General features: G+C 39.3%; 1 protein-coding gene across 1 annotated transcript in view; it reads left to right on the top strand.

Annotated features, from left to right (window-relative positions):
- Nucleotides 1–386: 386 nt before the first annotated feature.
- Nucleotides 387–26,316, top strand: part of CYP2C282 (cytochrome P450 family 2 subfamily C member 282) — a 57,760-nt gene continuing 31,830 nt past the window's right edge. Inside the window, exons 1-4 of the mRNA XM_024985947.2 lie at nt 387–569; nt 15,112–15,274; nt 18,561–18,713; nt 26,008–26,168. Coding sequence (XP_024841715.1) covers nt 402–569; nt 15,112–15,274; nt 18,561–18,713; nt 26,008–26,168 — 645 coding nt within the window. The 5' untranslated portion in view covers nt 387–401. The remainder of the gene's footprint in view (nt 570–15,111; nt 15,275–18,560; nt 18,714–26,007; nt 26,169–26,316) is intronic.

Here is a 26,316-nt window from a genome sequence, read left to right as displayed (position 1 = left end):
AGATCTTCTGAGAAAAGGCTCTAAGGAATTGCTTATTTTTCTGCTCATATGATGATGAATTTTGACACAGAGATACTCTCTTTCATCGTTTGTCATGATCATGATTTCCAGCCCTTTGAAAATCTGATATCTTCAATTTCACTACTAATATGTGGTCATCTCTGAGGAATCGAGTTATTTTTTAGTTGGGATTTCCATCAAAAACTTAGATATTTATCAGTATTAAGGCTGATAAGTTTTTGTTTAAATATCTACTGACAGGCCAAAGTGCAATGATGGTAAAACAATATTTATTCAAAAGTTCAAAGACTCATTGCATGTTTGGTGATAAGCCTGCACTTAGTATTTTTAAAAAGTCTTTAGATTTTAAACTTTCAGTTGCCCTCATGTGAAGCACACCAATGGAACTCTTCGTAGTTCTGGTGACCTGTCTTTCTTTTTTGATTTTCCTTTTTCTGTGGAATCAGAGGCATGCCAAAGGGAAGCTGCCACCTGGGCCCACTCCTTTCCCAGTTGTTGGAAATATTTTCCAGATAAATACTAAGAATGTCAGCAAATCCATAAGCAAGGCAAGTATGAGTGATTTTCTTCCAGTTGTTTGCCATGAGTAAGACAGCCCTATGTCTTGTCCCAGTTTGTTTTCTTGACACCAGTTTTTTTTTTTTTAATTAAAATTTTTTGGTATGCTTAGCCTTTTATTTTAAATTACCAGAATTAGCTCCTATGGAACCCATTTATGCTGGCAAATCAACCAACTCTTGTTACTGCAGACACCGTGTTTTTAAAGAGTGGTTTTAAAGGGAATTGCCCAGTGAATACCCAGACATGATTTTATCATTTAGTTATTATTCATTTTTAAAAATGGAAGTGTAATTGATGTACAATATTATATGCTACAGATGTACAGTATAGTGATTCACAATTTTAAAGGTTATACTTCATTTATTGTTACTATAAAATATAGGTGATATTCCCTATCTTTTCTCTGTTGTATATTCTTACTTCCTTTGTTATAGAATAATTGACTGTAAGTGTGTGGGTTTATTTTTGGGTGCTCTATTGTGTTCCATAGATGTGTCTGTTTTTGTACCAGTATCATACTTTTTTGGTTAATATAGTTGTATAGTATATTGTGAGGTCAGGGAGTCTGATTCCTCCAGCTCAGTTTTTTTTCTGCGCCCCCTCAAGATTCCTTTGACTATTTGCAGTGTTTTGTGTTTCCATATAACTTTAAAATTATTTATTCTAGTTCTGTGAAAAATGTCATTGGTATTTTGATAGAACTGCAATCTGCAGATTGCCTTAGTATGATCATTTTATATATGATTTCTTCTAACTCAAAAACACAGTTTATCTTTCCATCTGTTTCTGTCACTTTCAATTTCTTTCATCATTGTTTTATAATTTTCTGAGACAGGTCTGTTATTTCCTTATGTAGGTTTATTCCTAGTTATTTTTTTTTTTTTTTTGGATGCAGTGGTAAGTAAGATTGTTTCCTTAACTTCTCTTTCTGGGGGGCAATCCTAAGATGGCAGAGGAATAGGACAGGGAGACCACTTTCTCCCCCACAAATTCATGGAAAGAACATTTGAATGCTGAGCAAATTCCACAAAACAACTTCTGAGGATATCAGGCACCCAGAAAGGCAGCCCACTGTCTTCAAAAGGAGGTAGGACAAAATATAAAAAATAAAAAGAGAGACAAAAGAGGTAGGGATGGAGATGCATCTTGGGAAGGGAGTCTTAAAAAAGAGAGAAGCTTCCAAACACCAGGAAACACTCTCACTGGTGGGTCTGTGGCAAGCCTTGGAATCTCAGAGGGCAACATAACCGGGAGGAAAAATAAATAAATAAATAAATAAATAAATAAAACCCACAGATTAGGTGCCTAATGGCAACTCCCAGTGGAGAAGCAGCCCAGATGCTCGCATCTGCCACTAGCAAGCGGGGACTGGACAGGGAGGTGCAGGCTGCATTGCTTAGGGTAAGGACCGGGCCTGAATGCCCCGAGGGCAATCTGAGGGAACTAACATGAGATAGGAACCCAAACTGTGGGATAGCTATCCCGCAAAAAGCCCTAACATAAGACACTGCCAGGCCCGCTCACAGAACAAAGGACTGAGCAGAGCTAGCCAGCTGCTGACTGGCCCATCGCCCGCTAGAGACATGTAGGCGATGGCAGCCAGAGCCAGAAGGGGACAATTATGGCCCCAGAGAGGCATCCTCTACCAAACTGCAAGCAGGCTTCATTGCTAACCAAGACTTCTAGGGATTCTGGATGGTTGACTTCCACTGGGAGTGTTGCAGCCAGAGATCAGCTCCCTAGAAGAGACACACGGCACACTTGAGAAGGCATGCCCATTGTACACCCAGAAAAGAGCGGCTGGGGAGGTGATAAGATGCAGCCTCCAACTGGGGGCGACTGTGCTTGCCAAGCACCTGGTCACCTGAGCTGCTTGGACCTGGGAAGGGCACAAAACGCAGGTCCAACCAAGTCTGTGCCTTTGTGGAGTACCCAAGAACCTGAACCTGAGCTGCTTAGACCTGACAAGTGCATGCAACCCAGGGCCCGCCTCAGACAGTTCCTGGCAGAGCAACCTAGAGCCTGAGCAGTGTAGACTGGGAAAGCACACATGCTGTGAGTTGGGGTAAGCCCAGTGTGGCAGACACTGCAAGCACTCCCCACACATGCCAGTGATATTTGTTAGCAGTGTTCCTCCCTCCCCACAGCAGTACTGAACAAGTGAGCCTAAAAAAAGTGACCACCACCGCCCCCTTGTGTCAGGGTGGAAATTAGACACTGAAGAGACCAGCAAACAGAAGAAGCTAAAATAAACAGAGGGAACCGCTTTGGAAGTGACTGACAGGTGCAATAGATTAAAAACCCTATAGTTAGCACTGACTACATAGGAAGGGGCCTATAGATCTTGAGAAGTATAAGCCAGACCAAGGAACTATCTGAAAATGAACTGACCCCACACTGTCCACAAAAGCTCCAGAGAAAGTCCTAGATATATTTTTACTAATTATCATTAAAAAAAATTTTTTTTTAAATTTTAAGTCCTCTATTACTGCTTTAATTTTCATTTTTATAACCTACTGCTGCTGCTAAGTCGCTTCAGTCATGTCCGACTCTGTGCGACCCCATGGACGGCAGCCCACCAGGCTCTGCTGTCCCTGGGATTCTCCAGGCAAGAACACTGGAGTGGGTTGCTATTTCCCTCTCCATTGCGTGAAAGTGAAAAGTGAAAGTGAAGTCACTCAGCCGCGTCTGATTCGTAGTGACCCCATGGACTACAGCCTACCAGGCTCCTCATCCATGGGATTTTCTAGGCAAGAGTACTGGAGTGGCTTGCCATTGCCTTCTCCACATTTATAACCTACTATTACCTTGCCAAGAAAAAAAAAAAAAAGACCCTATTTTTAAACAAACTTCATATATATATATATATATATATACTTTATAATTTTTGTGACTTTGTTTTTTAAATATTGTATTTTTGAGAATCTAACCTCTACTCTAGATTTTTAATCTTTGCTTTTTGGTATTTGTTATCAATTTTATACCTTTAAGAACCCAATCTGCAGCACCCGTTTTTACCTGGGAGCGAGATTACCAGCTTGATTGCTCTCTACCCCTTTTGACTGCTTTTTCTCCACCAGGTCGCCTCTATCTCCTCCCTTCCCCTTCTCTTCTCTACCCAACTCTGTGAATCTCTTTGTGTGTTCCAGGCTGTGGAGAACACTTCAGTTCAGTTCAGTTCAGTTCAGCCGCTCAGTCGTGTCTGACTGTTTGCAACCCCATGAATCGCAGCACGCCAGGCCTCTCTGTCCATCATCAACTCCCAGAGTTTACTCAAACTCATGTCCATTGAGTCAGTGATTCAATCCAGCAATCTCATCCTCTGTTGTCCCCTTCTCCTCCTGCTCCCAATCCCTCCTAGCATCAGGGTCTTTTCCAATGAGTCAGCTTTTCTCATGAAGTGGCCAAAGTATTGGAGTTTCAGCTTTAGCATCAGTCCTTCCAATGAACACCCAGGACTGATCTCCTTTAGAATGGACTGGTTGGATCTCCTTGTAGTCCAAGGGACTCTCAAGAGTCTTCTCCAACACCACAGTTCAAAAGCATCAATTCTTCAGCACTCAGCTTTCTTCACAGTCCAACTCTCACATCCATACATGACCACTGGAAAAACCATTAGCCTTGACTAGATGGACCTTTGATGGCAAAGTAATGTCTCTGCTTTTGAATATGCTATCTAGGTTGGTCATAACTTTCCTTCCAAGGAGTAAGTGTCTTTTAATTTCATGGCTGCAGTCACCATCTGCAGTGATTTTGGAGCCCCCGAAAATAAAGTCTGCCACTGTTTCCACTGTTTCCCCATCTATTTCCCGTGAAGTGATGGGACCAGATGCCATGATCTTAATTAGGGAACTAATTACTGGCTGGATCTGTCTCCTTTTGATTCCCCCTTTTATCCTCTTGGCCACCTTTGTCTCCTTCCTTCCTCTTCTCTTCTCTGTGTAACTCCGTGAACATCTATGAGGGATCCAGACTGTGGGGAGCACATAGGGAAGTGATTACTGGCTAGCTTGCTCTCTTCCCTTCTGATTCCCCCGCTTCTCTTCCTTGTCACCTCTATCTCCCTCTTTCCTCTTCTCTTCTCCATTTAACTCTATGTATCTCTCTGGGTGTACCTCACTGTGGAGAAACTTTTCATCATTAACCTAGATGTTTTATCATCGGTGCTGTATAGATGGAGAAGTCTTGAAGCTAGTGTAAAAATAAGTCTGGAAACCAGAGGCAGGAGGCTTAAGTCCAAATCCTGAGAACACCAGAGAACTCCTGACTCCAGGGAACATTAATCAATAGGAGCTCATCAAAAGCCTCCATACCTACACTGAAATCAAGCACCATCCAAGGGCCAACAAGTTCCAGAGCAAGACATACCAAGCAAATTCTCCAGCAACACAGGAACATAGCCCTGAGCTTCAATATACAGGCTGTCCAAAGTCACACCAAACCCACTGACATCTCAAAACTCAGTACTGGACACTTCATTGCACTCCAGAGAGAAGAAATCCAGCTCCACCCACCAGAACACTGACACAAGCTTCCCTAACCAGGAAACCTTGACAAGCCACCAGTCCAACCTCACCCTCTTCACAATGAAGAGGAACCACAAACTGCCAGGATACGGAAAGGCCACTCCAAACATAGCAATATAAACAAGAGGAAAAGGCAGAGAAATATTCAGCAGGTAAAGGAACAGGATAAATGCCCACAAAACCAAACAAAAGAGGAAGAGATAGGGAATCTACCCGATAAAGAATTCCATATAATGATAGTGAAAATGATCCAAAATCTTGAAAACAAAATGGAGTTACAGATACATAGCCTGAAGACAAGGATTGAGAAGATGCAAGAAAGGTTTAACAAGGACCTAGAAGAAATAAAAAAGAGTCAATATATAATGAATAGTGCAATGAATGAGATAAACAGCACTCTGGAGGGAACCAACAGTAGAATAACGGAGGCAGAAGATAGGATAAGTGAGGTAGAAGATAGAATGGTAGAAATAAATGAATCAGAGAGGAAAAAAGAAAAACGAATTAATGAGGACAATCTCATTTGTTAATGTTAAATGTCCCAACATTCGAATCATAGGAGTCCCAGAAGAAGAAGACAAAAAGAAAGACCATGAGAAAACACTTGAGGAGATAATAGTTGAAAAGTTCCTTAAAATGGGGAAGGAAGTCAAGTCCAAGAAACCCAGAGAGTCCCAAACAGGATAAACCCAAGGCGAAACACCCCAAGACACATATTAGTCAAATTAACAAAGATCAAACACAAAGAACAAATATTAAAAGCAGCAAGGGAAAAACAACAAATAACACACAAGGGGATTCTCATAAGGATAACAGCTGATCTTTCAATAGAAAATCTTCAGGCCAGAAGAGAATGGCAGGACATACTTAAAGTGATGAAAATAACCTACAGCCCAGATTACTGTACCCAGCAAGGATCTCATTCAAATATGAAGCAGAAATCAAAAGCTTTACAGACAAGCAAAAGCTAAGAGAATTCAGCACCACCAAACCAGCTCTCCAACAAATGCTAAAGGATCTTCTCTAGACAGGAAACACAGAAAGGATGTATAAACTCAAACCCACAACAACAAAGTAATAGCAACGGGATCATACTTATCAATAATTACCTTAAACATAAATGGGTTGAACGCGCCAACCAAAAGACAAAGACTGGCTGAATGGATACAACAACAAGACCCTTATATATGTTGTCTACAAGAGACCCACCTCAAAACAAGGGACCCATACAGACTGAAAGTGGAGGGCTGGAAAGAGATATTCCATGCAAATAGAGACCAAAAGAAAGCAGGAGTAGCAGTACTCATATCAGATAAAATAGACTTTAAAACAAAGGCTGTGAAAAGAGACAAAGAAGGACACTACATAATGATCAAAGGATCAATACAAGAAGATATAACAATTATAAATATATATGCAGCCAACAAGTGAGCACCACAATATGTAAGACAAATGCTAGCAAGTATGAAAGGGGAAATTAACAATATCACAATAATAGTGGGAGACTTTAATACCCCACTCACACCTATGGATAGATCAACTAAACAGAAAATTAACTAGGAAACACAAACTTTAAATGATACAATAGACCAGCTAGACCTAATTGATATCTATAGGACATTTTACCCCAAAACAATGAATTTCACCTTTTTCTCAAGTGCACATGGAACCTTCTCCAGGATAGATCACATCCTGGGCCATAAATATAGCCTTGGTAATTTCAAAAAAATGAAATCATCCCAAGCATCTTTTCTGACCACAATGTGGTAAGATTAGATGTCAATTACAGGAGAAAAACTATTAAAAATTCTAACATATGGAAGCTGAACAACATGCGGCTGAATAACCAACAAATCACAGAAGAGATCAAAAAAGAAATAAAAATGTGAATAGAAATGAGTGAAAATGAAAGCACAGCAACCCCAAACCTGTGGGACACTGTAAAAGCAGAGCTAAGGGGAAGGTTCATAGCAATACAAGCTTACCTCAAGAAACAAGAAAAAAGGCAAATAACTAACCTAACTCTACACCTAAAGCAACTTGAAAAGGAAGAAATGAACTCCAGGGTTAGTAGAAGGAAAGAAATCTTAAAAATTAGGGCAGAAATAAATGCAAAAGAAACAAAGGAGACCATAGCAAACCCCAAAGCTGGTTTTTTGAGAAGATAAATAAAATTGACAAACCATTAGCCAGACTTATCAAGAAACAAAGGGAGAAGAATCAAATCAACAAAATTAGAAATGAAAATGGAGAGATCACAACAGACAACACAGAAATACAAAGGATCATAACAGACTACTATCAGCAATTATATGCCAATAAAATGGACAACTTGGAGAAATGGACAAATTCTTAGAAAAGTATAACTTTCCAAAACTGAACCAGGAAGAAATAGAAAATCTTAACAGACCCATCAGAAGCATGGAAATTGAAACTGTAATCATAAATCTTCCAGCACACAAAAGCCCAGGTTGAGATAGTTTTACAGCTGAATTCTACCAATAATTTAGAGAAGAGCTAACACCTATCCTACTCAACCTCTTCCAGAAACTTGCAGAGGAAGGTAAACTTCCAAACTCATTCTATGAGGCCACCATCACCCTAATACCAAAACCTGACAAAGATGCCACACAAAAAAAGAAAACTAAAGGCCAATATCACTGATGAATACAAAAATCCTTAACAAAATTCTTGCAAACAGAATCCAACAACATATTAAAAAGATCATACATCATGACCAAGTTGGCTTTATCCCAGGGATGCAAGGATTCTTTAATATCCACAAATCAATCAGTGTAATACACCACATTAACAAATTGAAAGATAAAAACCATATGATTATCTCAGTAGATGCAGAGAAAGCCTTTGACAAAATTCAACATCCATTTATGATAAAAACCCTGCAGAAAGCAGGAATAGAAGGAACATACCTCAACACAATAAAAGCTATATATGACAAACCCACAGCAAACATTATCATCAGTGGTGAAAAATTGAAAGCATTTCCCCTAAAGTCAGGAACAAGACAAGGGTGCTCACTTTCACCACTACTACTCAACATAGTTTTGGACGTTTTGGCCACAGCAGTCAGAAAGGAAAAATAAAGAAATCCAGATGGGAAAAGAAGTAAAACTCTCACTGTTTGCAGATGACATGATCCTCTACATAGAAAACCCTGAAGACTCCTCCAGTAAGTTACTAGAGCTAATCAATGAACATAGTAAAGTTGCAGGATATAAAGTTAACATGCAGAAATCTCTTGCATCCCTATACACTAACAATCTGCCTCCTTAGCGCAGTAGGCAGCATGTCAGTCTCCTATACACTAACAATGAGGAAACAGGAAGAGAAATTAAGGAAACAATTCCACTCACCATTGCAAAGAAAAGAATAAAATACTTAGGAATAAATCTACCTAGAGAAACAAAAGACATATACAAAAAACTATAAAACACTGATGAAAGAAGTCAAAGAGGACACAGACAGATGCAGAAATATACCATGTTCATGGATCGGAAGAATCAATATAGTGAAAATGAGTATACTACCCAAAGCAATCTATAGATTCAATGGAATCCCTATCAAGCTACCAATGGTATTTTTCACAGAGCTAGAACAAATAATTTCACAATTTGTATGGAAGTACAAAAAGCCTCAAATAGCCAAAGCAATCTTGAGAAAGAAGAATGGAACTGGAGGAATCAACCTGCCTGACTTCAGGCTCTACTACAAAGCCACAGTCATCAAGACAGTATGGTACTGGCACAAAGACAGAAATATAGATCAATGGAAGAAAATAGAAAGCCCAGAGATAAATCCACGCACCTATGGACACCTTAACTTCGACAAAGGGGGCAAAAATATACAATGGAGAAAAGACAATCTCTTTATCATGTGGTGCCTGGAAAACTGGTCAACCACTTGTAAAAGAATGAAACTAGAACATTTTCTAACACCTTACACAAAAATAAACTCAAAATGGATTAAAGATCTAAATGTAAGACCAGAAACTATAAAACTCCTAGAGGAAAACATAGGCAAAACACTCTCTGACATAAACCACAGAAGGATCCTCTATGACCCACCTCCCAGAATATTGGAAATAAAAGCAAAAATAAACAAATGGGACCTAATTAAACTTAAATGCTTTTGCACAATGAAGGAAACTATAAGCAAGGTGAAAAGACAGCCTTCAGAATGGGAGAAAATAATAGCAAACGAAGCAACTGACAAAGAATTAATCTAAAAAATATACAAGCAACTCCTGCAGCTCAATTCCAGGAAAATAAACGACCCAATCAAAAAAATGGGCCAAAGAACCAAACAGACATTTTTCCGAAGAAAACATACAGATGGCTAACAAACACATGAACAGGTGCTGAACATCACTCATTATCAAAGAAATGCAAATCAAAACCACAATGAGGTACCATTTCATGCCAGTCAGAATGGCTGCTATCCAAAAGTCTACAAGCAATAAATGCTGGAGAGGGTGTGGAGAAAAGGGAACCTTTTCTTACACTGTTGGTGGAAATGCAAACTAGTACAGCCACTATGGAGAACAGTGTGGAGATTCCCTAAAAAACTGGAAATAGAACTGCCATATGACCCAACAGTCCCACTACTGGGAATACACACTGAGGAAACCAGAATTGAAAGAGACACGTGTACCCCAATATTCATTGCAGCACTGTTTATAGTAGCCAGGACATGGAAGCAACCTAGATGTCCATCAACAGACTAATGGATAAGAAAGCAGGGTACATATACACAATGGAATATTATTCAGCCATCAAAAGAACATGTTTGAATCAGTTCTAATGAGGTGGATGAAACTGGAGCCTATTATACGGAGTGAAGTAAGCCAGAAAGAAAAACACCAATGCAGTATACTAATGCATATAGTGGAATTTAGAAAGATGATAACAATAACCCTATATCCAGTTCAGTTCAGTTCAGTTCAGTCACTCAGTCATCTCTGACTCTCTGAGATCCCATGAACTGCAGCATGCCAGGCCTCCCTGTCCATCACCAACTCCCTGTCCATTATCCAAACTCATATCCATTGAGTCCGTCATGCCATCCAACCATCTCATCCTCTGTCATCCCCTTCTCCTCCTGCCTTCAATCTTTCCCAGCATCGGGGTCTTTTCAAATGAGTCAGCTCTTCCCATCAGGTGGCCAAAGTATTGGAGTTTCAGCTTCAATATCAGTCCTACCAATGAACACTCAGGACTGATTTCCTTTAGGATGGACTGGTTAGATCTCCTTGCAGTCCAAGGGACTCTCAAGAGTCTTCTCCAACACCACAGTTCAAAAGCATCAATTTTTCGGTGCTCAGCTTTTGTTGTAGTCCAACTCTCACATCCATACATGACTACTGGAAAAACCATAGCCTTGACTAGATGGACCATTGTTGGCAAAGTAATGTTTCTGCTTTTTAATACGCTATCTAGGTTGGTCATAACTTTCCTTCCAAGAAGTAAGCTTCTTTTTATTTCATGGCTGCAAACACCATCTGCAGTGATTTTGGAGCCCCCAAAAATAAAGTCTGACACTGTTTCCACTGTTTCCCCATCTATTTCCCATGAAGTGATGGGACCACATGCCATGATCTTAGTTTTCTGAATGTTGAGGTTTAAGTCAACTTTTTCACTCTCTTCTTTCACTTTCTTCAAGAGGCTCTTTAGTTCTTCTTCACTTTCTGCCATAAGGGTGGTGTCATCTGCATATCTGAGGTTATTGATATTTCTCATGGCAATCTTGATTCCAGCTTGTGCTTAATCCAGCCCAGCATTTCTCATGATGTACTCTGCATATAAGTTAAATAAGCAGAGTGACAATATACAGCCTTGATATACTCCTTTTCCTATTTGGAACCAGTCTGTTGTTCCATGTCCAGTTCTAACTGTTACTTCCTTACCTGCATACAGGTTTCTCAAGAGGCGGATCAGGTGGGGTCTGGTATTCCCATCCCTTTCAGAATTTTCTACAGATTCTTGTGATCCACACAGTCAAAGGCTTTAGCTTAGTCAATAAAGCAGAAATAGATGTTTTTCTGGAACCCTCTTGCTTTTTCGATGATCCAGCAGATGTTCCAATTTGATCTCTGGTTCCTCTGCCTTTTCTAAAACCAGCTTGAACATCTGGAAGTTCGTGGTTCACGTATTGCTGAAACCTAGCTTGGAGAATTTTGAGCATTTCTTTACTAGCATATGAGATGAATGCAACTGTGCAGTAGTTTGAGCATTCTTTGGCATTGCCTGTTTTGGGGATTGGAAAGAAAGCTGACCTTTTTCTGTCCTGTGGCCACTGCTGAATATTGTGACATAGGTTCCCTTTATAGTAATTATCCTTTGGTAATTTTAATGGCAATGAAAATTTCTTTAAGTAAAAAATCTACTCATTTACAGAGTGACAAAACTAAAATTTTCCAAAAAGTAGATGGAAATCAAGGAAATAAGTAAAACCGAATTTAGGAAAATTCAGTTTCTATTATCTCAACAAATGAATGAATAATGCTTCTACTCTTAGCTATTTAATAGAGCAATAACTCTAAATCTTGAAGGAATTATCTGAAATCAGGCTTCTCTGAGACAATTAGTTGTCAGAGTACTGCCCAATGAAACTCCTTTCTTTGTGTTTGGATCTGGTTTTGAAGATTGTGTTAGCACTCCAGAATATGCAGTTGTTAAATCACAGCCTTGGTTAAGTTTTTTCTTTTTTTTTTTCTGGTTAAGTTTTAAAAATATCTCTTGATTTTAATTACCATGTCTTTAAAATGTAAATAAGAATTATTTTGCACAGGTTATTTGAGTATATTATATGTTCAACAAGTTACTAAATGCCTAATTTTATCAGGGCTTCCCTGGTGGCTCAGATAGTAAAGAGTCTGCCTGCAGTGTAGGAGACTTGGGTTCGATCCCTGGGTTGGGAAGATCCCCTGGAGAAGGAAATGGAAACCCACTCCAGTATTCTTGCCTGGAAAATCCCATGGATGGAGCCTGGCAGGCTACACTTCATGGGGTTGCAAAGAGCCTGACATGACTGAGCAACTTCACATTTTTAATTTCAATAATAAGTATGTTAGATTTTGGGATTTTCAAAGATGAATGAAAAAAAAAATGACCCTAATGTTATGGAATTTACCATCTAGATGATAGGTGTGTATTTATGGAACAATCATGCACATAAATGTATGGATGCATCATGCTGCACTTAGTTGCCCAGCTGTGTCCAACTCTTTGTGACCCCATGGACTGCAGCCTGCCAGGCTCCTCTGTCCATGGGTATTCTCCAGGTAAGAATACTGGAGTGCATTGCCATGTACTTTTCCAGGGGATCTTCCCAACCCAGGGACTGAACCCAGGTCAAAACATACAATGTGGTGTTGTGGTTTAGTTGCCAAGTTATGTCTGACTCTTTTGCAACCCCATGGACTGTAGGCCCCCAGGCTCATCTTCATGGGTTTTCCCTGGCAAGAATACTGGAGTGGGTTGCCATTTCCTTCTCCAGGGGATCTCCCCAACCCAGGGATCGAAACCACATCTCCTGCCTTGCAGGCAGATTCTTTACCACCCAACACCAGGCATGTATTTATGAAACAATCATGCAAGTAAACATATGGATACAAAACAAGTAATAGAAACACAGTCGAAACAGGCAGTGTAACTTGAAGAATTAGGGGTAAGAGGGGTAGTTAACAGAAGTTTCTCTGAGGAAGTGAAATTAGAGCTGATATCAAGACCATCCCCAAGAAAAAGAAATGCAAAAAGGCAAAATGGCTGTCTGGGGAGGCCTTACAAATAGCTGTGAAAAGAAGAGAAGTGAAAAGCAAAGAAGAAAAGGAAAGATATAAGCATCTGAATGTAGAGTTCTAAAGAATAGCAAGAAGAGATAAGAAAGCCTTCTGCAGAGATCAATGCAAAGAAATAGAGAAAAACAGAATGGAAAAGACTAGAGATCTCTTCAAGAAAATTAGAGATACCAAGGGAACATTTCATGCGAAGATGGGCTCGATAAAGGACAGAAATGGTATGGACCTAACAGAAGCAGAAGATATTAAGAAGAGGTGGCAAGAATACACAGAACTGTACAAATAAGATCTTCACGACCCTGATAATCACGATGGTGTGATCACTCACCTAGAGCCAGACATCCTGGAATGTGAAGTCAAGTGGGCCTTAGAAAGCATCACTACAAACAAAGCTAGTGGAGGTGATGGAATTCCAGTTGAGTATTTCAAATCTTAAAAGATGATGCTGTGAAAGTGCTGTGCTCAATATGCCAGCAAATTTGGAAAACTCAGCAGTGGCCTCAGGACTGGAAAAAGTCAGTTTTCATTCCAATCCCAAAGAAAGGCAATCCCAAAGAATGCTCAAACTACTGCACAATTGCACTCATCTCACATGCTGGTAAAGTAATGCTCAAAATTCTCCAAGCTAGGCTTCAGCAATACGTGAACCATGAACTTCCAGATGTTCAAGCTGGTTTTAGAAAAGGCAGAGGAACCAGGGATCAAATTGCCAACATCTGCTGGATCATCAAAAAAGCAAAAGAGTTCCAGAAAAACATCTATTTCTGCTTTATTGACTATGCCAAAGCCTTTGACTGTGTGGATCACAAGAAACTGTGGAAAATTCTGAAAGGAATGGGAATACCAGACCACCTGACTTGCCTCTTGAGAAACCTAAATGCAGGTCAGGAAGCAACAGTTAGAACTGGACATGGAACAACAGACTGGTTCCAAATAGGAAAAGGAGTATATCAAGGCTGTATATTGTCACCCTGCTTATTTAACTTATATGCAGAGTACATCATGAGAAACGCTGGGCTGGATTAAGCACAAGCTGGAATCAAGATTGCTTGGAGAAATACCAATAACATCAGATATGCAGATGACACCACCCTTATGGCAGAAAGTGAAGAAGAGCTAAAGAGCCTCTTGATGAAAGTGAAAGAGGAGAGTGAAAACGTTGACTTAAACCTCAACATTCAGAAAACTATGATCATGGCATCCAGTCCCATCACTTCATGGGAAATAGTGGAAACAGTGTCAGACTTTATTTTTCTGGGCTCCAAAATCACTGCAGATGGTGACTGCAGCCATGAAATAAGGAAAATAAGACTGTAACCTGGTAAAGTGCTTGTTTGTTCCATTCTTTTTCAATTTGGAGATTAATTATGTTTGGAGTCCCTGACATAAGACTAGTCTGGTTATAGCTCCAAGAGTAAGTAAAAACATGTTCTGAGATAAGTGTGGAGATGTAAACAGGAGTCAGAACATTGGTCTTTAGCATCAAATCAGTGTGATGTATCTCAACATTTGCTTTGTGAAAAAATCAGTCTGGTTGCTGTATGGAGAATAAGTTGTAAGGTAGCAGAAGGAGTGAAATATTGGACAAGCTGAAAGACTGTAAGTCCTATATCATGTTTTACATTGAATAAGTTGCCATGATAGAAAGACCTCACTCACATCACTACACAGGGAAGCTGGAAAATGTTTATGACTATGTCCTTATGTATTACGAAAGCTTAGAGGTCTCTGGTGCTAAAAATATGTGGAGAATGGATAATGAGGAATGATTTTTAGTTTGCATGTGGGGGAGATAAGCACCTTTCCTTAAACCAGAGGAGAAATGTATTATTTATTATAACTATAAGAAAGAAGAGGAATTTTGGTGTAATTATAGATTTGGCAGAAAAAAGCTTAACAGAACAATATAGAATTCATACTATAGCCTCTGTCACATAGTAGCAGCTGAATAAGGGATAACTATTGATGGTGATGATAATAATAACAGTATTACTAGTCATATAATGGTAATTACCATTGGAAATATGTGATTTCATACTAAATTACTGGTTCTAGAAGTTGAAGTTTTTTATAATGGATGAATGAATATTGAAGTGTATATTATGAAAATTAAAAGTATTTCCCACATTATCTATTTTTTCAGTTTTGAAATGCTCACTGTTCTTACATCTCCTGTTCCTTTTCCAGCTAGCAGAAGATTATGGTCCTGTGTTCACTCTGTATTTTGGCATGAAGCCCACTGTGGTGTTGCATGGATATGAAGCAGTGAGGCAAGTCCTAATTGATCAGAGTGAGGAATTTTCTGCCAGAGGCAGTTTACCAGCAGCAGACAACATCAACCAGGGATTAGGTATGTTTTTATTTGAGGAGTGTGGGAATTGTAGGTTGGAAAGATTCAAAAAGGCTAAAGAATTGAGAAATTATAGGTACTTGGAGAAGTTTACAACGACATCGTAATTCCAACATTTCTCTATAAAGAATCGTTGTTATTGTTTAGTCACTAAGCTGTGTCCGACTCTGTCATTACCCCATGGACTGTAGCCATCAAGGCTCCTCTTCCATGAGATTTTCCAGGAAAGAATACTAGAGTGGATTGTCATTTCCTTGTCCAGAGGATCTTCCTGACCCAGGGATCGAATTCTTGGACCTGTGTCTCCTGCATTGACAGGTAGATTCTTTATCCCTGAGTCACCTGGGAAGCATGAAGGATCATCAATCCATGTTTAAAATTATGAAGGTGACACAGTATCTCTACGAAGCTTTAAATGCAGTGAAAGCAAACCATCTAATCACTAATGTTCCATTAATTTGCAATTAAGCGATGCTCATTTTAAATTATGGACAGTTAAGATAATGAACATTTAAAAAGTAGAGTAAGATAATGAGCATTTTAAAAAGCCAGAAAGAAAAACACCAATAGAGTATACTAATGCATATATATGGAATTTAGAAAGATGGTAACAATAACCCTGTATATGAGACAGCAAAAGAGACACTGATGTATAGAACAGTCTTGTGGACTCTGTGGGAGAGGGAGAGGGTGGGATGATTTGGGAGAATGGCATTGAAACATGAATAATATCATATATGAAATGAGTCACCAGTCCAGGTTCGATGCACGATACTGGATGCTTGGGGCTGGTGCACTGGGATGACTCAGAGGGATGGTACAGGGAGGGAGGAAGGAGGAGTGTTCAGAATGGGAAACACGTGTATACCTGTGTCGGATTCATGTTGATATATGGCAAAACCAATACAATATTGTAAAGTTTAAAAAATTAAAAAAAAAAAAACTAAAAAAAAAAAAAATCACATTTGGAAAAAAAAAAAAAGTACAGACATTGCTTTGCTTAACAAAGGTCCATCTAGTCAAGGCTATAGTTTTCCCAATAGTCATGTATGGATGTGAGAGTTGGACTATAAAGAAAGCTGAATGCCAAAGAATTGATGCTTTTGAACTGTGGTGTTGGAGAAGACTGTTGAAAGTCCCTTGGACTGCAAGGAGATCCAACCAGTCCATCCTTAAGGAGATCAGTCCTGTGTATTCATTGGAGGGACTGATGCTGAATCTGAAGCTCCAATACTTTGGCCACCTAATGAGAGGAACTGACTCAATGGAAAAGACCCTGATGCTGGGAAAGATTGAGGGCAGGGGGAGAAGGGGACGAAAGAGGATGAAATGGTTGGATGGCATCACCGACTCAACGGACATGAGTTTGACTAAACTCCAGAAGTTGGTGATGGACAGGGAGGCCTGGGGTGCTGCATTCCATGGGGTCACAAAGAGTCAGACATGACTGAGTGACTGAACTGAACTGAAGATAATGAAAGAGAAAGAGAAGGGAGGGAAATGACTAAATTGTCCTATTAATCAAACATTTTGCTTTCTGGCCAAAGTCATGGATGCTAAGAAACATTTTTGGAAACATGCATAGTATGCACAGAACCAATAAGGGTTTGGAATATTTCCAAGCTTGCCTTTAATTTTCTATTCTTTAAAAAAAAAAAAAAAACAACAACACAGGAAATATTTGTACTCAGCAGAATACAAAGCATAAAGCACAAAAAACTCTGAAAAGAGGATCATTAAGAAACATTGTTAAGTATCAATTGGAGTATTAATTAGAGATGATATTAGGAAAAGCTTTTTAAATTGAGTCCTTGAATTGTCTTTCATCTGTTTTTGTAGCTGGGCCTAATACCAGACAGTCCTCTGGCCAGTCACTGGGTTCCTACAAAAAGAAACAAGGCCTGAATAGGATCCTTTCCTCCTCTATGTTGTTCTTTAATGTCTTTTTGGACAAGTTCCTTTTGAGCATTGTCTTTTCCCCTGATCTCTTCTTGAGTCTGGAAGTCTGATGTTGAACTTCCTTGGTGTTAAGACCATATTTCATGGATGAGATTTAACAAATAAGGAAAAATGTTAAAATGAAAAGAGCTGTGACTGTGTCCCCTATTTGAAGAATGGATTTTCTTGAACTTCCTTCTAAATGCACAAGTACTGTTTCTTCCTCTCTTGAGAACTGACTCCTTTTGTTGTTTCTTCTACAATTCACTCACAATGCACAAGCTGGTTCTAAAACCTAGAACTGCCTTACGATTTAGCAATCCCACTGCTGGGCATACACACTGAGGAAACCAGAATTGAAAGAGACACGTGTACCCCAATGTTCATCGCAGCACTGTTTATAATAGCCAGGACATGGAAGCAACCTAGATGCCCATCAGCAGATGAATGGATAAGAAAGCTGTGGTACATATACACAATGGAGTATTACTCAGCCATTAAAAAGAATACATCTGAATCAGTTCTAATGAGATGGATGAAACTGGAACCTATTATACAGAATGAAGTAAGCCAGAAAGAAAAACACCAATACAGTATACTAATGCATATATATGGAATTTAGAAAGATGGTAACAATAACCCTGTGTACGAGACAGCAAAAGAGACACTGATGTATAGATCAGTCTTATGGACTCTGCGGGAGAGGGGAAGGGTGGGGAGATTTGGGAGAATGGCCTTGAAACATGTATTATATCATGTATGAAACGAGTCGCCAGTCCAGGTTCGATGCACGATACTGGATGCTTTGGGCTGGTGCACTGGGACGACCCAGAGGGAGGGTATGGGAAGGGAGGAGGGAGGAGGGTTCAGGATGGGGAACATAGGTATACCTGTGGCAGATTCATTTCGATATTTGGCAAAACTAATACAATATTGTAAAGTTTAAAAATAAAATAAAATTAAAAAAAAAATAAAACCTTAACCTATAACTTGGACTCCATGGATTGTTAGCTGAGTCATCATAGAGCAAGCATTTGCCTCTATGATCTTTCGCATCCTCATCAATAAAATGGAGACAAAATACTTGGTTCACAGAATTGAATTGATTTTTGTAGGAGCTAATGGATGAGGAAGAGTGTAGTAATACGTAAAACCAAGAGTCTTCACAGTACAACACTAAACTGGGTTAAGAGAGGAGGAGGCAGGTGAAATTGGGCTCAGTGGGAATTCCTGAGGCTGCCACCATTATATTTAACCCCTGTTAGGTGTCATTATCACTTCCTGTTTTAAAGACTAAGCTGTAATTCATAGTAATGGATTTTTCTTCTCTATTTTTTGGTCAATATAGGAATTGTTTTCAGCAATGGAGAAAAATGGAAGCAAACTCGGCGTTTCTCCCTCATGGTTTTGAGGAATATGGGGATGGGGAAGAGGACTATTGAACACAGAATTCAAGAGGAAGCCTTATGTTTGGTGGAAGCATTAAAAAAACCAATGGTGGGTATTTCTTTATGTAATTAGCAGTAACTGCTTGGGCAGACCAAATGCTATTACAAGTAGACTACAGAGAGATAATGGCTCAAATACAACAGAAGTTGACTTCCTGCTCACATGACGGTAGCAGGAGGGGAAGTTGCTGGTATAATGGCCTTTTCAAGCACCTGGTTTCCAGGGCCTTTGATGCTTTCAGCACATGGTTGCCTTCCTGTGGCTCCCAGAGTTCATCTCTTTGAATGGTAGAGGGGATAGTAAAGAAGAAAGAAAAGAGCAAGTAGTGTTTTTAATAGGTGAGATATGGCAGTGGCACACAAAAGTTCTTTCATATCCCATGGGCTATAACTGAGTCACAGGGCCACACCTTACTGTATGAGGAGCTGGAAAATGTGGTTAGCTGTGTGCACAGGAAGAAGAGGAGAACATGGATTGTGGTAATCTGCTAGTAACTTGAAAGACTAAGTTCTCAGGTTCTTGAGAACTTTTTGCAACTTCTTGAGAAGCATTGCAAATATTTTGCAACATATACATGTCATGTCATTATGCTACAGCACCTTAAACTTGTACAGTCCTGTCTATCAGTGATATTTTATTAAAACTGAACCAAAATTAGTGGTTCAGGTGTGGACTTTGCACCAAATCCTTCTCTGAGTAGGCCTGTATTACAGCTCCTCTGTGGGTGTGAAGGGAGGGAGCTTCAGCAGCACACATCTGCTCAGTGTACACGTGTGTGGATGCCCATGCAGGACAGGAAGAGGGGATAAGAGAGAAAGGGGTGAGTAGGAGACTTGACAGGGAAGGAGAAAGATAAGGATCTTAACACATATGTGCTTTTGTAAACCATAGTGCTTAATTTTTGAAGAACATGAACTTAATAACACTATATTCTAAACAATGACTCACCATCATGTTTTTTTTTTTACTAATGTTATATTATGGTCCAGATGGGTTTTCTCCCTCATTTTTTTGTGTTACTCATATAAATAATGCAATTATTACAAATATTTCCATTATTTGGGTTTCTTCTTTTGAGTAAGTTTCTCAAGATGGCAGTAGAGTGTCAATGAACATCATTTGGACTTTTGGTGCATATTATCTAGGAATGGGTGGAAGATCTGGCAGAAGAAGAAAACAAGGCTCATCCTGCATAGATTATTCTCTACCCTTTTGTTCAAACTTAGCATATTAAATAAATATTTTCACATGCTTAATTTTAAAATGTTTATCACGAATATTATTAACAAAATAGAATAGTAGTTCATTATTTTGGATGTTCCATAGTTTATTTTAGGCAACATAGATTGATTTCAGTTTTTTGTTGTTAATAATATTAAACAATGCAATCTATACTAATCATTGAACATCCCCAATTACTTTCTAGAGTAAAATTTTGGAAATGCAATTAATAAATCAGTAAATATTGGGTTTTAGCAAGTTGCTGTTGTTTTTCAGTCACTAAGTCATACCTGACTCTTTGTGACTCCATGGACCACAGCACACCAGGCTTCCCTGTTTTTCAATAGCCCTAAGAGTTTGCTTAAACTCATGTACATTAAGTTGGTGATGCCTTCCAACCATCCCATCCTCTGTCACCCCCTTGTTGTCCTGCCCTGAATCTTTCCCAGCATCAGAGTCTTTTCCAATGATTTGGCTATTACCATGAAGTGGCCAAAGTACTGGAGCTTCAGCTTCAGTGTCAGTCTTTCCATTGAATATTCAGGGTTGATTTCCTTTCGTATTGACTTGTTTGATCTCCTTGCTATCTGAGGGACTCTCAAGAGTCTTTTCCAGGACCACAATTGGAAAGTATCAATTTTTTGGCACTCAGCTTTCTTTATGATCCAACTCTCACATTCATTCATGACTATGGAAAACCCATAGTTTTGACTAGATAGATCTTTGCAGCAAACTGATGTCTCTACTTTTTAATATATTATCTAGGTTTGTCATAGCTTTTCTTTCAAGGAGCAAGTATCTTTTAAACAGCTTATTATTAACTGGTTCAATTTTCCCATAGTGAATATGACCTTCTCTCAGCTTCCTTGCCTATGATCACCCAGACTCTGCTTGATTCCACCTAACTATGGAGACCTCATCATCTTGGGGTAGTCCAGTTTGTCACTGGTTAACTAACTGTTATAAGTTTATTTCACATGTTGAGCAGAATCTTTTTTCTTGTAATTTCTACTTTTTGATCCCTACTAAGTTTTTTAATTCTGAAGTAAAGTGTTGTGGTAGTAGTCACCAGGCAGAGGCAGGATGGATTTCCCACTGAAAATTTAGTATAACTGTTGAGGTTGGTAGTGGTTCACACTACCAATATCTCAATATTGATTGTTGATATTGGTAGATACACACATCTCAATAGGATATGAAAAGTTATATTACTCACATAATGAGGCTTTCTGTGTAGGACACAGTGGCTAGAAAACCAACCCAAAATTGCCTGGAGAAAGCCGGAAAAGGATTCAGTTCAGTTCAGTTGCTCAGTTGTGTCCGACTCTTTGCAACCCCATAAATCGCAGCATGCCAAGCCTCCCTGTCCATCACCAACTCCTGGAGTTCACCCAGACTCACGTCCATTGAGTCAGTGATGCCATCCGGCCATCTCATCCTCTGTCGTCCCCTTCTCCTCCTGCCCCCAATCCCTCCCAGCATCAGAGTCTTTTCCAATGAGTCAACTCTTCACATGAGGTGGCCAAAGTACTGGAGTTTCAGCTTTAGCATCATTCCTTCCAAAGAAATCCCAGGGCTGATCTCCTTCAGAATGGACTGGTTGGATCTCCTTGTAGTCCAAGGGACTCTCAAGAGTCTTCTCCAACACCACAGCTCAAAAGCATCAATTCTTCAGTGCTCAGCCTTCTTCACAGTCCAACTCTCACATCCATACATGACCACAGGAAAAACCATAGCCTTGACTAGATGAACTTTTGTTGGCAAAGTAATGTCTCTGCTTTTGAATACGCTATCTAGGTTGGTCATAACTTTTCTTCCAAGAAGTAAGCGTCTTTTAATTTCATGGCTGCAAACACCATCTGCAGTGATTTTGGAGCCCCCCAAAATAAAGTCTGACACTGTTTCCACTGCTTCCCCATCTATTTCCCATGAAGTGATGGGACCGGATGCCATGATCTTCGTTTTCTGAATGTTGAGCTTTAAGCCAACTTTTTCACTCTTTAGGTCATTGATCACACCATCGTGATTATCTGGGTCGTGAAGATCTTTTTTGTATAGTTCTTCTGTGTATTCTTGCCACCTCTTCTTAATATCTTCTGCTTCTGTTAGGTCCATACCATTTCTGTCCTTTATCGAGCCCATCTTTGCATGAAATGTTCCCTTGGTATCTCTAATTTTCTTGAAGAGATCTCTAGCCTTTCCCATTCTGTTCTTTTCCTCTATTTCTTTGCATTGATCATTGAAGAAGGCTTTCTTATCTCTTCTTGTTATTCTTTGGAAGTCTGCATTCAGATGCTTATATCTTTCCTTTTCTCCTTTGCTTTTCACTTCTCTTCTTTTCACAGCTATTTGTAAGGCCTCCCCACACAGCCATTTTGCTTTTTTGTATTTCTTTTCCATGGGGATAGTCTTGATCCCTGTCTCCTATACAATGTCACGAACCTCATTCCATAGTTCATCAGGCACTCTATCTATCAGATCTAGGCCCTTAAATCTATTTCTCACTTCCACTGTATAATCATAAGGGATTTGATTTAGGTCATACCTGAATGGTCTAGTGGTTTTCCCTACTTTCTTCAATTTAAGTCTGAATTTGGCAATAAGGAGTTCATGATTGGAGCCACAGTCAGCTCCTGGTCTTGTTTTTGCTGACTGTATAGAGCTTCTCCATCTTTGGCTGCAAAGAATATAATCAATCTGATTTTGGTGTTGACCATCTGGTGATGTCCAGGTGTAGAGTCTTCTCTTGTGTTGTTGGAAGAGGGTGTTTGTTATGACCAGTGCATTTTCTTGGCAAAACTCTATTAGTCTTTGCCCTGCTTCATTCCGTATTCCAAGGCCAAATTTGCGTGTTACTCCAGGTGTTTCTTGACTTCCTACTTTTGCATTCCAGTCCCCTATAATGAAAAGGACATCTTTTTAGGTGTTAGTTCTAAAAGGTCTTGTAGGTCTTCATAGAACCGTTCAACTTCAGCTTCTTCAGCGTTACTGGTTGGGGCATAGACTTGGATTACTGTGATATTGAATGGTTTGCCTTGGAAACGAACAGAGATCATTCTGTCATTTTTGAGATTGCATCCAAGTACTGCATTTCAGACTCTCTTGTTGACCATGATGGCCACTCCATTTCTTCTGAGGGATTCCTGCCCACAGTTGTAGATATAATGGTCATCTTAGTTAAATTCACCCATTCCAGTCCATTTGAGTTCGCTGATTCCTAGAATGTCGACATTCACTCTTGCCATGTCTTACTAGACCACTTCCAATTTGCCTTGATTCATGGACCTGACATTCCAGGTTCCTATGCAATATTGCTCTTTATGGAAAAGGATACCGGCTTGAAATTTTTACGGTGGTTAGAGGGTGGAGTTCCAATGTATACACCAGGGTTTGTGTGGTTTAAACTTACTGCTTGTGTCAAAGAAGCAATCACATCAATTATTCCAGGTGTGAGCAGAAGAAGAAAAAGTAAGGCTTAAAAGTTGTCAGGAGTCAAAAAACAAAAAATGGTGTAATATTCTTTATTTTATATTGTTAACCTGCTTATAGTTCAATTCAGTTCAGTTGCTCAGTCATATCCGACTCTTTGCAACACCATGGACTGCAGCACATCAGGCTTCCCTGTCCTTCACCAACTCCCAGAGCTTGCTCAAACTCATGTCCATCAAGTTGGTGATGCCATCAAACCATCTCATCCTCTGTTGTCCCCTTCTTCTCCTGCCTTCAATCTTTCCCATGATCAGGGTCTTTCCAAACAACTCAGCTCTTCCCATCAGGTGACCAAAGTAATGAAGTTTCAGCTTCATAATAGGTCCTTCCAATGAATACTCAGGACTGATTTCCTTTAGGATGGACTGGTTGGATCTCCTTGCTGTTCAAGGGACTCTCAAGAGTCTTCTACATCACAGTTCAAAAGCATCAGTTCTTCAGCACTCAGCTTTCTTTATAGTCCAACTCTCACATCCATACATGACTACTGGAAAAACCATAGCTTTGACTAGATGGACCTCTGTTGGCAAAGTTATGTCTCTGCTTTTTAATATGTTCTCTAGGTTGGTCATACTTTTCTTCCAAGGAGCAAGTGTCTTTTAATTTCATGGCTGCAGTCACCATCTGCATTGATTTTAGAGCCCAAGAAAATAAAGTTTGTTACTGTTTCCATTGTTTCCCTATCTATTTGCCATGAAGACCAAATTTGGATTTGAAGTCCAAATCATGGGACCAGATGCCATGATCTTAATTTTCTGAATGTTGAGTTTTAAGCCAACATTTTTACTCTCTTCTTTCACTTTCATCAAGAGGCTCTTTAGATCTTCTTCACTTTCTGCCATAAGGATGGTGTCATCTGTATATCTGAGGTTTTTAATATTTCTCCTGGTGATCTTGATTCCAGCTTGAGCTTCATCCAGCCTGGCGTTTTGCATGATATAATCTGCACATAAATTAAATAAGCAGGGTGACAATATACAGCCTTGATGTACTCTTTTTCCAATTTGGAACCAGTCTGTATTCTATGTGTAGTTCTAACTGTTGCTTCTTGACCTGCCTACAGATTTCTCAGGAGGCAGGTCAGGTGGGGTCTGGTATTCCCATCTCTTTCAGAATTTTCCACAGTTTTTTTGTGATCCACACAGTAAAAGGCTTTGGTGTAGTCAATAAAGCAGAAGTTAATATTTTCCCGGAACTCTCTTACTTTTTCTATGATCCAATGGATGTTGGCAATTTGACCTCTGGTTGCTCTGCCTTTTCTAAAACCAGCTTGAACATCTGGAAGTTTGTGGTTCACATGCTGTTGAAGACTGTCTTGGAGAATTTTGAGCATTACTTTGCAGCGTGTTAGATGAGTGTAACTGTGTGGTAGTTTGAACATTCTTTGGCATTGCCTTTCTTTGGGATTGGAATGAAAACTGACTTTTTCCTGTCCTGTGGCCACTGTTGAGTTTTCCAAACTTGCTGGCATATTGAGTATAGCACTTTCACAGCATCATCTTTTAGGATTTGAAATTGCTCAACTGAAATTCCATCACTTCCACTAGCTTTCTTTGTAGTGATGTTTCTTAAGACCCACTTGACTTCACATCCAGGATGTCTGGCTCTAGGTGGGTGACTACACCATCGTGGTTATCTGGGTTTTTAAGATCCTTTTGTATAGTTCTTCGGTGTATTCTTGCCACCTCTTCTTTATATCTTCTGCTTTTGTTAGGTCTGTACCATTTCTGTCCTTTATTGTGACCATCTTTGCATGAAATGTTCCCTTTTTATCTCTAATTTTCCTGAAGAGATCTCTAGTCTTCAATCCCTCTCATTATTTTCTTCTGAGAGAAACACACACTCAACCTTTTGCAATGCATTTTGCAAAATATGATTTCAATTCTCCCCAGTCTCCTTACCTTCTTGTTATATTGGTCAATTTCTTCTGGGTATTTTGAAGAATGTCAATAGCAAGAGCTAAATTTTATAGTTTTAAAAACATTTCAAAATGATCTCCTCCTTGTGTATTACCTTGTGGCTTTAATTGGAGAATGATATAAATGGGAGAATAATTGGGAGAAATTTAATAAATAAATTACACTGGATTAGATAATTTTGCTTAGGGAAATGCAAATTTATTTTGTTGTTGTTGTTGTTCATTCACTGAGTCATGTCCGACTCTTTGCAACCCCGTGGACTATGGCATGCCAGGCTTCCCTGTCCTTCACTATCTCCCAGAGTTTGCTCAAACTGATGTCAGCCCCATCTTATCTTGCCCGCAGTCTTTCCCAACATCACAGTCTTTTCCAATGAGTCAGCTCTTCAGATCAGATGACCAAAGTAATGGAGCTTCAGCTTTAGCACCAATGAATAGTCAGGACTGATTTCCTTCAGGATTGACTGGTTTGATCTTGCTCTCCAAGGGACTTTCAAGAGTCTTCTCCAGCACCTCAGTTCGAAAACATCAATTCTTCAGCACTCAGCCTTCTTTATGGTCCAACTCTCTAGGCATGTTGAATTTATAGTGATGATGGCAGGTCTAGGTTCTTCTTATAATAAAAAAATCTTAGAAATCAACCTTTCTCCATTATTTTAAAAGTAAACTTAAGATTTATTTGACAATTATATCCCAACTTTTATATATTGTTTTTTAGGATCTCCATGTGATCCTACTTTCCTTCTGAGCTATGCTCCCTGCAATGTGATCTGCTCCATTGTATTCCGGAATCGTTTTGAATACAGTGATGAAAATTTTCTGACCTTGGCAAAGTATTTTGATGAAAACGCAAAAATTTTAAGCACCCCCTGGATTGAGGTAAGGACAACGTTCTCTTTAAATAAGAAATAATTTTCTATCTAAATTGATTACCACTTCTCTTTGTGCTATTGTTTGTTACCACTTAGTGAGTTATCAAAGCAATTGAAAGTGTTGAAATGAATTTTTAAACAAAATATAACAATAG

This window comes from Bos taurus, chromosome 26, assembly GCF_002263795.3.
Source record: "Bos taurus isolate L1 Dominette 01449 registration number 42190680 breed Hereford chromosome 26, ARS-UCD2.0, whole genome shotgun sequence".
In the NCBI taxonomy this organism is placed as follows: domain Eukaryota; kingdom Metazoa; phylum Chordata; class Mammalia; order Artiodactyla; family Bovidae; genus Bos; species Bos taurus.
This window is presented reverse-complemented; position numbering and strand designations above follow the sequence as displayed.